Below are 13,782 nucleotides of genomic sequence, written 5' to 3' on the forward strand. Positions count from 1 at the left end.
TGGGGGGGCTCAAGTGCTGGTCTCCCCAAGTGCTCCTGGGCCAGTAGGTCACGAGGGACTGTGGCTACATACCAGCAGGGTCCAGGAAACACCCCAACGGTTTGGACCCAACAACTCCAAGGCCCAGCTGGGGCTGGCACACTGGTGCAGCCAACCTCCCACCTGCAGACGCAGTCACGCCCCCAGAGAAAACACACAACACGCTGCACACACATCGGTGGGTGCGCGCACACACACATACGTGTGTATTTATTGCATGAAATTCCTCACAGCACGTTCTCCTTATATTTTTATAATCCTGAAGAAAAGGTATTCAAAAAAGTATTCCACTGGTGCTCAGTTTTTTAAAAATACAAAAATGGACATCAAAGTTTCAGGGGCGCATGACTATGCTGTGAAAGGTGCAAACAAGCCACCAGGCATCAGAACCCGCGATTCGACTCCCAAGCACGGATGGCACGATCCCAATGTGAACATTCTAGAACTCTCAGGTGGAGGCAGTGTGCTGATGCCGTTCCTCCTGAGATCCAGGTCCTGCCTCCTGGGGACCCACGGGGACTGTGCTGTCACTGCCCGGCAACCCCAAGAGAACACGGGTGGACACCTGCTGCCCACACCCACGCACACCAGCACTTAACTGACATGTCAAGGCCTCCCGGGTCTGCGTGGTGCAGAGGGCCCACCAGAGGGAAATTCACGCCCCACGGGGTCCTCGTCGGTCGAGAGTGCTCTTTGGTTGGAGTGTGACACACGGGCCACCCAGGAACTGCGTCCCGTCCACGGCATGACAAGGCGGGAGCGGCCAGCCCACGGATCCTAACATCCAGCTGGGAAAAGACGCAAGGAGTCGTCCAGTGGCCCATGTAACAACTAAAGTGCAAGGGAAGCTGGGCCCTGCGGAAACCCAGAGCCGGAGGTGGGAGGGAAGAAAACAGATTGCACCTTCACAGGTGACCCGCGGCAAGGGTGCAAGGCTGAAGGCAAGATTGCTGCTGGGTGGGTGGGGGGGTGTCTGTCGCCAGAGCACCGCAGTCCTACCGCTCGCCACGTGCGCAGAGACACACGCTCTCACCACGGTGGCACACGTGCACCCAGACACTCCCTCGTGGCCTCTGAAGGCCAGAATCCCCTCCATGGGTGGAACGCCCAGCATCCACCAGGTTGAACCCTGAAACAGATTTGACTCCCCAGAGCAGTGGGTACAAAGGTCCTTTTAAACGCAGGTTTCTGAGTAATTTCTTGACCATCCAGAAGTCACAGGGTGCACAGGTGTGGCCCGACAACACGCCAGGCGCCTGTCAGAAGTCCCGCAGCTCGGGGATGTCGCGGTACAGGTCCAGAGCCTCGGGGTTGGAGAAGGCGCCGCGGTGCTCCACGGTCCTCCCAGCGATGAGCTGCTTCACGGCCACCTCTACCTTCTTGCCGTTGAGCGTGTACTGTGAGGGGCAGGAAGAACACACGGGCTTTAAACCCAAAGAAGAAGCCGGGCTTGGTGGCTCAGCCTGTCATCCCGCGCCTTTGGGAGGCTGAGGTGAGTGGGTTGCCTGAGCCCGCAGGTTCGAGACCCGCCTGGGCAACTTGGCGAGACCTCATCTCTACGATAAATCAAAATGAGCCGGGCGTGGTAGCGCGCGCCTGTAGTTCCAGCTATGTGGGAGGCTGAGGTGGAAGGATCGCCAGAGCCCAGCAGGTCGAGGCTGCGGTGGTCGGGAGTGGCCACTGCACTCCAGTCTGGGCGACAGAGTGAGACTCCAACTCAAAAAAAAAAAACAAAAAAACCCAAAGGAGGAGTCTGGCTCCGGGCACACCCACCCCAGGGTCTCAGCTTCAAGAACCTCACCCAGCATGTCTGAAAACACTCATTGAAGTTCCCTGGACAGACAGCTGTCCCCTCCACATCTAGAGGGGGGAAAAAAAAAAAACCTGTTCTTCTGACAGGCAACTTCAAGGCCCGGGACTGAAGGCCAACTCTGACACTCCAGAACCTTCCACACCACCCGGGAACAGCCATATAGAAAGCGAGGCTATTTCAGAGATGCGGGAGCATGACATGAGCGAACCCATTTCCTGATGCTGCACACACCCCGGAATCCAGCCACCCCGGAATCCAGCCACACATGTCACAGTTGAGTTGGCCCTCAAGGGGGACCCAGAGGCCCCGTCCCTGCAGTGCATATTCCAGACAGGAAATCAAGGAAGAGTATCTCTTTCTCAGAGTTCAGGGTCTGCCTGCCCAGGGTGAGAACCCACAGCTCATCCAAAATCCCACAGGCACCCTGAGCAAGGATGCTTCAACAAAAATGTGGCTTCCGCCACCACGTCCGGGGACTTTGGGAGAATTCCTAAAACTGAGTTTGTTTCCACTGGTGTAAAATGAGAGTGGCAGTACTGTCCTGGGGGGCTATGGACCAGAGAGCGAAAAACTTACACATTAGAGATGGAGCCTCGCTCTGTCACCCAGGCGGGAGTGCGGTGACCCGATCATAGCCCACCAGAGCCTCAGGCTCCTGGGCTCAGGTGATCCTCCTGCCTCAGCCTCCCCAGCAGCTGAGACGACAGGTGTGCCACCGCACCCAACTCATTATTAACATTTCTGTAGAGGTGGGGTCTCACTATGTTGCCCAGGTTAGTCTCAAACTCCTGGCCACAAGCAATCCTCCTGTCTCAGCCTCCCAAAGTGCTGGGATTACAGGCACGAGCCACCACGGTGACCTATATTTCACTATGATTTTACTTTTATTTATATGTGTTACACTTTATTATATCATAAAGACTGGCTGTTGTCCCTACATTAATGAGAGGCCTGGCTCCCAGCCCTGTGTCCAGCTGCCTCACAGGCACAAACGCTCCCTCGGGAGCCCCTGCCTTGTGGAAAGGGGTATGGCTTTCTCCCACCGCCAGACTGTCCAGACACGCCAAGCTCCCTCCGAGTCATGGCACATGTGCGCCAGCTCTAACCCAAGTGGGCTCTCAGCGGTGCTGGTTCAGAAGCTTCTAGAACAGCAGAGCCCAGCAAGGCCATGGCCCCAAGCTCTCCAAGCCCAGGTGCTATTTTTTTTAACTTGAGATGTAATTAAAGTTCATCCACGTGAAGAATCCAGTAGACATGTGCACTAATTAAGGATGTGAGTGCTGGCTTCTGGGACCTCCTGCCACTGGGGGTGGTGCCAGCGCCTGCCCTGTGAGTGCCACGTGCTGCTGGGCTTTACACAGAGGTCCAGGCATGGCTCATGGGAGCGGGGACTGCATCTTCCACTGCCGACAGCCTCATCCCAGAAGAAATCCCGCTGCTGCTTCCTCTGGGGAGAAGAGTGAAGGGAGAGGCGGGAGCCCATCTCCAGTTCCTGCGTGACCCCAAGTGGGTCGTGGAAGTGGGAGGCCTCTGTCAGGAAGGGCCGGGTGTCCTGCCATGGCCCAGGGCTGAGATCTGGGGACTCGGGATGTGGCTGCCAGAGGAGCCCTCCAAGGCCCCGAGCCCGCTACCGGGGCCACGACCCAGCCACAGTCCCCAGGTCCGTGTTGTGCGTGAGCAGAGGGCAGGACTGATTGTGCACCCCCTTCCTGGGGCAGGGCCCCACCTCTTGGGGTTTCCTCACCTGCACAATGAGCACGAAAAAGACGAGCTCATCCCACCGAGGCCAGGCGGCAGGAAGAGCAGACCCACGCGCTCGCTCACTCATTCGTCCACCCACCAGGCATGTGGGGGGCCCACTCTCTGCTCGGGGGAGAAGGAGGGGAGCCCGCAAGGCTCCTGCCCTCAAGGGGCCTCCACTCCAGACAGAAGGATGTGAACACGCCAGAACACACCTAGGTCCAGAGCAAACGCCGTCAGGATGAGGAGGGAGGCCAGAGGACAGCTTGCAACAGGACATTCAGGGAAAGCCTCTCTGGCGTCTGAGCAGGCAGCACATGAGGTCAAGTGCGGAAAGGTCGAGTGTCATAAAGACCTGCTCAGAATGTCGGAGGTGGCACCCAGACAGAAGCCCATGGCCCATGGCAGCCACTCGGCAGGCTCCGTGACCAGCCCGCTTTAGAGATAAGGAAACCGAGACTGGAGGGCTACGTCAGTTGCCCACAGTCACGCCTCAGAGGGAGAGGCAGGCCCAGACTGGGGCGGGGCTGGGAGAGCCCGTGTCACGACCCTCAGAGAACAGCGCAAGGACCACGTGGCCCAAGTGTCCCCTCGCTCCGCCTGTGCCATGCTCTCTCCCTGGGCTGTGGTGGGCGGGCGAGGGGCTCTCCCTCACATCGCAGACCAGACTGGGCAGTGTCACGCTCAGACCCGAGGAGCAGGGCTGGCCGCAGTCCCGGATCTCTGCTGAGCGCTGCCTGGAGAGCCCCCCGCAAATGCTTCAAATAGCGCTGGCTCCCCAGGGAACAGGGCCTCCCACCCCTGGGGGTGGAGATGCCACCTCCCACCTCTGCCGCTGCCCTCGCAATGAGCCGCTCCGTGCGCCTGGGCTCACACTGCTTGCGGGCGGTCAGGGTGGCCCGCCCACAAACCTCAGCCAGGCCCCAGGATTCTGCAAGTGGGATCTCAGCATCTTCTTCTGACCCAGGCAGGCTGGGGTCGCGTGGCGCTCCCTCTCCCCATGAGGGCCGGGCCAGGCCCTCCAGCTCAGTGACCCACAGGGTGACCTCTCTCCCAAGCGCTCCACGGGACACTCAAAAATCCGAGGCCCCTCGAATGACCTCACAGAGCAATCGGGCTACAGAGAAGACGGCACCCGGGAGGGAAGGGCCGGGAACCCCCCCAAGCGGGGACAGCCAGGCCTGAAGCAAAGACAGTCATGCGCTTTCTCTCTCTCAGTTGCTCTGTTCTCGTGATCACACGCAGTTTGGGAATCACCAATTGGGCTGCAAAGAACACTGGCTCCTTTTCAACAAAATAAGACCAAGAGGGCAAAATCCAACTTCAGTTCCCTGAAACGTTCCAGATGCAGACAGCACAGGCCCACCAACAATCAACCTTAGACCCCCTCAGGGAAAGACAGAAAGGGTCTTGTCCAACTAGGTCCCTCCCCCCATGCTAGAGAGCCAGTGTCCCCAGAGTCACCTAGAATCACCAACCAGAGACAGAAAGATGGAGACAGAGAGACACACACAGAGAAGCAGGTACTCAGAGAGACAGAGGGAGAGACAGAGAAGACCGAAAGACAGAGACAGAAAAAGAGAGAGAGAGAGAAAGGAGAGAAACAGAGAAAGACAGACACAGAGAAAGAGAGAGAAAGAGATAGAGGAGAGAGAGAGAGAAAGAGGAGAGAGACAGAGAAAGACAGAGACACACAGAAACACAGAGACATAGAGAGAGACAGAGAGACACACAGAGACAGAAAGAGTGAGGAGACAGCAAAAGAGAGACATACACAGAGAGACAGAGTGAGGACAGACACAGAGAGAAGAGAGACAGAAAGAGAGAGACAGAAAGAGACAGACAGAAACAGAGATTGAGAAAGAGAGACAGAGACAGGGAGGAGAGAAAGAGATATACAGAGAGAGAGGTAGGCACTCAGAGAAACAGAGGGAGAGACAGAGGAGAGAGAGACACACAGAGAAAGACATAGACAGAGAGACAGAGTGAGGAGATAGAGACAGAGTGAGGAGATAGAGAGAGAACGAGAGAGAGAGACAAGAGACAGCACTCCCTGCCAGGCCCCATTCCTGAAGAGGCTGTTTAAGGCTATTGAAAGAACTCCTTTGAAGGCTAAGAGATCCGAGTCCACCCAGGAGTCACAGCCAAGGGCACTGCACGTCTCAGTACCTTCCCATCCCGGCACCTCCTGGTGGACCCACCTCCAGCTGCACCTCACAGCCCCGTCCCAACTCCTGGGCAGGGATCAGCGTCACCCGTGAGCCCGTTAGTGTTCCTCCCGTCTTCTTCAAACACAGCCTCCCACAGCTTTGTGTGTTTAGACTGCCATGTGTGCACGCACCCCCACGCACATCACACGCACACGCACGGCAACTTATCTCGGCCTGCAGGGGCATCGGTTCAACAAGCAAAGTCGCCATGGGCCTGGGCAGCTCCGCTCGGAGCCAGAGCAGAGTATGCGGGAACGGCCTTCTGCGCCCTGCCTCTAGAAAGACCCAAGGCCTCCACAGGCCAAACTTGACATTAAAAGCCAGGAGCAGCGGCACCCAGCAGAGCTCTCAAAAGCAAGATCAAATTTCTCACGAACGGTGTTGAGAGTGCGCTCACACTGCACTGGGCTGGGCCTGCCAACCCCGAACTGGTGTTTGGCAGAAGTTGGTTCAAGTGCAACCTCGGGATGGGTGGAAGAAAGGTGGGGGTGGTGTTGCCGGGCAACGCAGACCGACTCGACATGAAGCACCAGCTGGCTGTGGGGACGCGGGCACCTGACGTGTGGGCTCAGGCGGAGATGGTGGCGGTGGCACCGCCACGCGGGTGGCGGGGGACAGGTCGTACCGGGATACCCTTGGTCTCCAGGATGAGGCTGGGGACGTGCCGCGCAGACAAGCCGCTGCGGATGGCGTCCCGGATCCTCTTCACCAGGTCAGGCTGGAAGGTGTGCCCGGAGGCCATCTTCAGGAAGAGGATCACTCTCTCCTCCCCGTCCTGGTTGTACTGGGGGACACACAGGCTGTCCATCACCTCCTCGAAGGCTTCCACTGTGGAGACAGAGAGGACATGTGCTTGTGCAAAGGGCCCCTCGGACAGCGATGCCTCATGGCCATCACCTGACAAGACACGAGGCGGGTTTTGGGCCCAGGCCTGACGGCGGGGGGATGGCCGTGTCCTTTCCTCCGGCCCACCCAGGAGGAACTCCTCAGGTGTTCATTTGCCAAGGAAACCCCCTCACCAGTGGGAGGAAACCCATGTCTGGTAGACAGAGAGAGCGTGAGCCTGGCCAGAGGGAGGTCTCACCAGGGGGCCAGGGGCTGGGCGCTGGCCTCACTTAATACATTTTGAATTTATCAATTCAAAATACAGTGGGAATGAATGCCTAGGGGAGAAACGAAGGCCAGAACCAGACGGATCGGGACTTCTCCACCCTGGCAGCACTCAGCTGGACACAGCTTTACTATGCTGACCGAGGCACTACTAAGAGGCCACCTGCCTCCGTGGCCAGGGCTGGGCCTGTGTCCCAGGCTTCAGGCCCAGAGGTGATTAAACTGTGCAGCCTGCACTGTCTGTACATGGTGTCCCACATGGTGCTATGGGGAGCCCCCTGCACCCTCTCTGGGCGTCTGTGTCTTCACCCTTGAAGAGTAGACAAAACTATCCAACTGTGAGGATGAGACGTAACAGGGAAGGGTTAGGCCGAGGGACCTTCAGAATCCCATCTGGGCCGGGCTCGGTGGCTCAGCCTGTCATCCCGCGCCTTTGGGAGGCTGAGGTGAATGGGTTGCCTGAGCCCACGGGTTCGAGACCCGCCTGGGCAGCGAGACCTCATCTCTACTATAAATCAAAAAATCAGCCGGGCGTGGTAGCGCACACCTGTAATTCCAGCTACTCGGAAGGTTGAGGCGGAAGGGTCGCCCGAGCCCAGTGGGTCGAGGCTGCGGTGGCCGGGAGCGGCCGCTGCACTCCAGTCTGGTTGATGGAGTGAAACTCCAACTCAAAAATAAAAAAATAAAAATAAAAAATAAAAAGAATCCCATTTAGGCCAGGCACAGTGGCTCAAGCCTGTAATCTCAGCACTTTGGGAGGCCGAGGCAAGAGGATTACCTGTGCTCAGAGCTTCGAGACCAGCCTGGACAACTCAATGAGACCTCGTCTCTACAATAAATCAAAAAATTAGCCAGGCATAGTAGTGCATGCCTGTGGTTCCAGCTACTTGGAAGGCTGAGGCGGCAGGATCGCTGAAACTCAACAGGTCGAGGCTGCAGTGGCCATGAGGGTGCCACTGCACTCCAGCCTGGGCGACAGAGTGAGACTCCAGCTCAAAAAAAAAAAGAGTCCCGTTCAGAGGCTTATGGGCCACAACCACGGGGACAGGTACGTGCTGGGAGGGGGCTGTGCCATAATATCCATCCTCGTGCCCGAGGCAAAGGAGCCAGAGTCGTTCAAACAGCGGGGTCTGGGGAGAGCGACAGGCTCCTGTGGCCACAGATCCTTCCTGGAAAGCCTGAGGCCGGAGCATAGAAGGACTTACCGATGTTGTAGATCTCTGAGCTGCCAAAGCGCACACCGTTGGGGTTGAGCGTGCCGTCGCTGCAAAGAGAGGCGAGTCGGGAACCCAGCAGCTTGTGCAGGCGTGACGCGGGGTGAAGCCCTTCACCTCTATCCAGCCGCCCCTCCTTTTCCTTCCCAGTTGGAAGCCACGCATCAAGGAGGTCCCGCCTGTCACCTCCGTGCCCTTCCCTCCTGCACACATGTCCCCTCCCAGGGGCAGACCCTGCTGCACCTTTGCTGTGGGCACCCTGCCTGAGACCCCCACTGCAGGGCAGGGAACGTGGATCAGGCCCAGACCCAGACACCAGCACAGGGACGCCCCACCCAGGACAACACCAGAAGCACCCAAGACGGGGAACGGTGAGCCACGTTGCAGACTGAGCAGATGACACTTTCGGGGAGGGGGTATTCAGGCAGGGAACAGCGTGCACACAGGCACAGAGGCCAGAGAGCATGAAGCACCCCAGGGTGAGGGGACAAGGGGGGAGGGAGGGTCCCGGACACCAGCAGAGGCACTGGAGTGGGGTGCGCAGGAGGAGGGTCACCAATTCTCACAGGGAGCGTGTCCTCCCCCCTGGTGCCTCCGGGAGTTGGGGGGCTCCAGGGAAGGGAAGCCCGCCGCAGACCCCTCACCTCCGGCCAAGCATGATGATTCCCCCAGTCTTGGGGTTGATCCTGCAGTAGTCACCGTGTGCCCAGACACCTGCAAGGACACAGAGGCACTCGGTCACCCCAGGACAAGGGGCCGTGACGGGCTGCCTAGACAGACATGAGTGTCTGGGACTGGAGTGGCAGCAACAGGGGGCCAGTTCACAGATATCCTGGGCCACCAGGTCCGGTGGGGGCTGGGGCAGAAGGAACCAGACGGGCGCTAACCTGGACAAACAGCCCAGCCTGGTGTGGAGGAACGCCACTCCTGCAGGCACCAACAAGGCCATGGGAATTCAAGGAGAGCAGACAACCTCACCAAAGCACGGGGTCAGTGGAACGTTCAGAGACAATCTGAGCAGAGGCTGGGTGGGAACAAGCCACCGCCACACCCTAGGAAGCGACTGGGAGGTGCCCGGTCTGGACGGATGGGGGCCAGGACTTGATATGGAACAAAAAAAGCAGCATGACCAGGCAGGAGGCTGGCTACTACTACACCAGTCCCAGCAACGTGGGCCTGAACGAAGGCATCAGCCACGTGGACAGAGAGCCAAGTGGCAGGCACAACCCAGAGACATGGAGGGCAGGGGAAGAGGAAAGAACAGAGGGCCCAAGCCCTCCCTGGGGGCCAGCAGCCACACGCATGGCCACAAATGCAGCTGGAGCCTGGTGGTGTCAGGGAGAGGCCCCCGTCCTGGGAGCAGTGAGGCGAATCCACCCCATGTATCAAACCCCAACTCTGACAGCACGAGAAGGGAGAGGGCCCCTGCCACATCCTTCTCTCAGGTCCCACAGGCAGTGGAGCCAGGCATCCAAGAGCGTTGCCAAAGGAGTTCACACGCCAGACAGCTTTTGGCGACAAACAGCTAGCCCTGATCAGGCCATAGAGAGGCCTGACTGGACCCATCGAGGCACATCGCTGTGGCAGAAGCCTCAGCCCCAGCAGTGGGCTGGCCTCCTGAAGGAAGGCTCGCAGAGTCTCCGCAATGGGGACACGCTACCCAGAGCAGAAGGCGGCATCTCAGGAAAGCAGCCGGTCCCCAGACCTCGGGACACATCTCTCCAGCACTTCCCAGCTCCAAGCAAAGTGCTAACCCAAACAGCCCACGACAGCAGCCTCCCCCGACAGCCACTGGAATCTCCTCACACACTCACATGACGTCACAGAGACATTGTCATGGCCCCACCAAGCCTTTCACGAGGACGAGGGCAGGACGCCCGTCTGCAGGGAGCGTGCAGTCCCCGGGAGGCATGGAGACCAAGAAACAGAGGCTGCTAGGGCTGAGGCCACGAGAAGGCAGGTCTCCAGGTCTCCCCCCTCCCCAGCTGGAGAATGAGGCAGACTCTTCCCAACTGACTTTCACAAGATGCACACACGAGTCCTCGTCCCTGGGCTTGTGAGTGACACGCTGTGTGTCTGCGGAGGCACATCTAGGCACCGGGTTCCAAGAGACAGGCGCTCAGGGCCACCCTGCGCCGGGATCCTGTTGTCCGAGAACTCAGTGCCAGGACCAATGCCCAGTCTGGTTTGTGTGGGGTCAGGTTCCCAAGTTGACAGACATTTCTGGCTTTTTTGGGCGGTTTGTCGGACTAGGACCTGATTACTGCAGCCCCGGAAAGGCAGAGAAAAAGGAGGAGCAAATCCGCCCTGCAGCCATTTATCTCTTGTGAAGACACTCCCTGGAGCACTTCTGTCCCTTGACAGCCAGGCAAGAAGAGGGGCCCAGGAGGCGCCCAGGACTGGAGCTGGCTCTGGTGACACAACACAGCAACAACTGCCATGCCTTCCCTTCTGGACAGATATCGGCACAGGGATCGTGCTCGTTTTTCAAAGCAACAACTTCAGCGCTGAGCTCCCTGAAAGCTAAGGCAAAAATGGAAAGACTGTGGGTGCAGGTGACCGCCGAGGACCACAGACCAGGTTGTGCGGAACATGCCGCCTGCAGTGGCCGCCATCTTCCTCAAGTCTGCTTTGAATTTCTTTTTAAAATATGTATTAGGTGGGCCAGGCTCGGTGGCTCAGCCTGTAATCCCAGCACTTTGGGAGGCCGAGGCCAGTGGATTGCCTGAGCCTGCGGGTTCGAGACCCGCCTGGGCAACTTGGCGAGACCTCATCTCTACAATAAATCAAAAAAATTAGCTGGGCATGGTAGCACACGCCTGCAGTTCCAGCTCCTTGGAAGGCTGAGACGAAAGGATTGCCAGAGCCCAGCAGGTTGACACTGGAGTGGCCGTGAGTGTGCCACGGCACTCCAGCCTGGGTAACAGAGTAAGACTGCAACTCAAAAAAAAAAAAAAAAAAGCCGGGCTCAGTGGCTCAGCCTGTCATCCCGCGCCTTTGGAAGGCTGAGGTGAGTGGACTGCCTGAGCCCGCGGGTTCGAGACCCACCTGGGCAACGAGACCACATCTCTACAGTAAATCAAAAAATCAGCCGGGCGTGGTAGCGCGTGCCTATAATTCCGGCTACTCGGAAGGCTGAGGCAGAAGGATCGCTGGAGCCCAGCAGGTCGAGGCTACGGTGGCCGGGAGCGGCCACTGCACTCCAGTCTGGGCGACAGCGTGAGACTCCAACTCAAAAAATATATACATATATATAAATAAATAAATAAATAAATATTTTCACGGTCCCACTGCCCACAGACCCCTTACACTCCTCAAGCCCATCCCCGTCACCACGGTGCACGTGTTCGCAAAGTGTACACGAAGGCCCCCCTGCGCCCCCTGTGCCAGCCTCTCTTTCCCCTTCATCACGCCCTAGTTTCCTCCACACCGGTTGCACGGCCTGTGCACACCCTCCCCTGCATCGTCTGTAAGATGGCACGGTCCGTAGACCTACTTCCTGCTATAGAAAGGAAGACACGCTTCTGCCGCTGCTGGCAGAGAGCCGTTACCGACACCAACCCAGAATCCCTCGGTGCAGCCCTGAGCCACGTCCACATCCACGTCCAGTCTGTACCAAGAGCCGTGGTTCCCATCGTCCGACCTGCCTTCCTATGGTCATTCATGTCTCCCGCCTGTGCCCAGAAAGCATCAGAGGAAACTCCTTACAAAACCAACCTCACAAGAGGAGGATTTAGAGAGAATCAAAGCCTGCCCAAGGTAAAGGGTCTACCATGACAAAGGATTTCAGTTCTGAGTTTCCTGGTAGCCAAGGCAAAAATGGGAATATAACGTGCCACCAATTACTCATTTTCTCCAAGAAGAAATAGGGTTTCAAAAAGAGAAAGATGAGCTGGGCTTGGTGGCTCAGCCTGTAATCCCGTGCCTTTGGGAGGCTGAGGTGAGTGGATTGCCTGAGTCCGCGGGTTCGAGACCCGCCTAGGCAGGTGAGACCTCATCTCTACAATAAATCAAAAAATCAGCCGGGCGTGGTAGCGTGTGCCTATAATTCCAGCTACTCGGAAGGCTGAGGCAGAAGGATCACTGGAGCCCAGCAGGTCGAGGCTGCGGTGGCCGGGAGCGCCAGTCTGGGTGACAGAGTGAAACTCCAACTCAAAAAAAAAAAAGAGAATGATGGACTCTGAAATTAATCCTGAGAGACATTTTCCACATGACAAAAAGTGACAGAAAAAAATAGCTGCGGAAGACGGAAGGCTACCATTTCTTGGTGGAGCCTCAAGCGGTGGTTCTAACTTGTTAACCTCCCCTCCTAAGTCAGGAATCCAGCCCTCTCCTTCAAGGTCGTCTGAAGGATGTTTCTCTACATATGTCCTTGCATATCTGCATGACTGTGTCTAGACAGCTGCTCCCAGCAGGTATCCCGTGGAGGCTGAGCCATGCCTATAGGATGTCCCACACTCCTGCACGGGGCGTGCTATGCCAGATATGATGGCTTTTCCACATGACATGCAAACATGCAAAGCCAAGTACAGGAATGGGGAAGGATCCGTGGCAAATTCGACCACAGCGGCCACTCGCCACTCTCTAACCGACCACACGTGGGCTATGCTGAATCAGATTGCCTCTCCAGATGCTGCAGAAAGCCAGCAAGCACTCAGTCTAAATAACCCTGCAGCAGAAGGCTCACTAAATGATGAGCTCCATAGCAGCAAAAACGCGAGGGCGCCTATGAAGTCAGACTGGAGGAAGGCAGGAATCGGAGCTTTAAATAAAAGACTCCCCTGCTCTGGGGCAAGGCCCCACTCGAGGATGACGCACGGGTGTCCATCTGTGTGACAGTGACGTATCTGTAAATCATCCCACCGCAGAAGCGCCCTCCGCCAGCCTCTCCATAAGGCCCGAACGGTGGCGTGAGAGCTGCCAAGGGAGAGACCGAGCCAGCAGCGGCCACACGGCACCGCCCTCAGCAGATGCACGTCACCCCGATGTACAGAGCAGCCCTCACAGACACACTTGTGCCAGTGCAGGGGTCCGGACCGAGGGGCCCTGGGCCCAGAGGATGGTGAGTTTCACCTCAACTCAAACTACGGCTTCCTAGGACGGCTTCCAGCTGAGGACGACGAGATGGTGATCATAAACGCACAGCCACCCCACTGGCACATGAGCCAAGTGACTCTCCTGGGCCTGGTGGGGGCGGGGCAGGGGGCAGGGAGCTGCACATGGAATGAGACACCCAGGCTGTGCGAGCCTCTCCCACCGACCTGGGAACCTGGAGAAATAAGCCTTCCTGTACTTGATGCCGTTCTCGTCATTCCAGAAGTGCGTGGGCTGGCAGGGGAGGGGCTTGGTGCACACCAGCTCGCCGCTCTCTCCCCAGACGGCCTTTCCTGTGGGGAGAGGGAGAAATAAGCCCCACACGTGCCACGGCCACTCGCCCTGGTGCCCACGCTCTCTTAGGCTCTTCCTGTCTGCAGTATGTCAGGCATGCACAAAGGCACAGAGACGACCCCGCACCTCACCGCAGCCGAGGGGACAGGGTACTCCTCCCCAAGAGAGCTCCCTCCCTGCACGCGCCCCAAGATTTTTTGAACGTGGGCTCTGACTCCTGTGAATGTCACTATGTATCCCTGCAGCAACGAAGGCGCCAAGCTAGGCA

At 57.9% G+C, this 13,782-nt stretch overlaps 1 protein-coding gene across 3 annotated transcripts in view; it reads right to left on the reverse strand.

The window, feature by feature from the left end:
• Nucleotides 1-216: 216 nt before the first annotated feature.
• Nucleotides 217-13,782, reverse strand: part of AACS (acetoacetyl-CoA synthetase) — a 62,796-nt gene continuing 49,230 nt past the window's right edge. For 2 of the 3 annotated variants that reach the window (XM_021708168.1, XM_021708167.1), the window contains 5 exons: nt 13,388-13,513; nt 8,771-8,840; nt 8,118-8,176; nt 6,428-6,630; nt 217-1,436 (listed from right to left, as the gene is read on the reverse strand). In XM_021708168.1, the coding sequence (XP_021563843.1) occupies nt 1,299-1,436; nt 6,428-6,630; nt 8,118-8,176; nt 8,771-8,840; nt 13,388-13,513 (596 nt within the window). In that variant the 3' untranslated portion in view covers nt 217-1,298. The remainder of the gene's footprint in view (nt 1,437-6,427; nt 6,631-8,117; nt 8,177-8,770; nt 8,841-13,387; nt 13,514-13,782) is intronic. The other variant, XM_021708169.1, reaches the window with a different exon arrangement.

Source organism: Carlito syrichta, unplaced genomic scaffold (genome assembly GCF_000164805.1).
Source record: "Carlito syrichta isolate Samal-C Ts95f unplaced genomic scaffold, Tarsius_syrichta-2.0.1 Scaffold131698, whole genome shotgun sequence".
In the NCBI taxonomy this organism is placed as follows: Eukaryota; Metazoa; Chordata; class Mammalia; order Primates; family Tarsiidae; genus Carlito; species Carlito syrichta.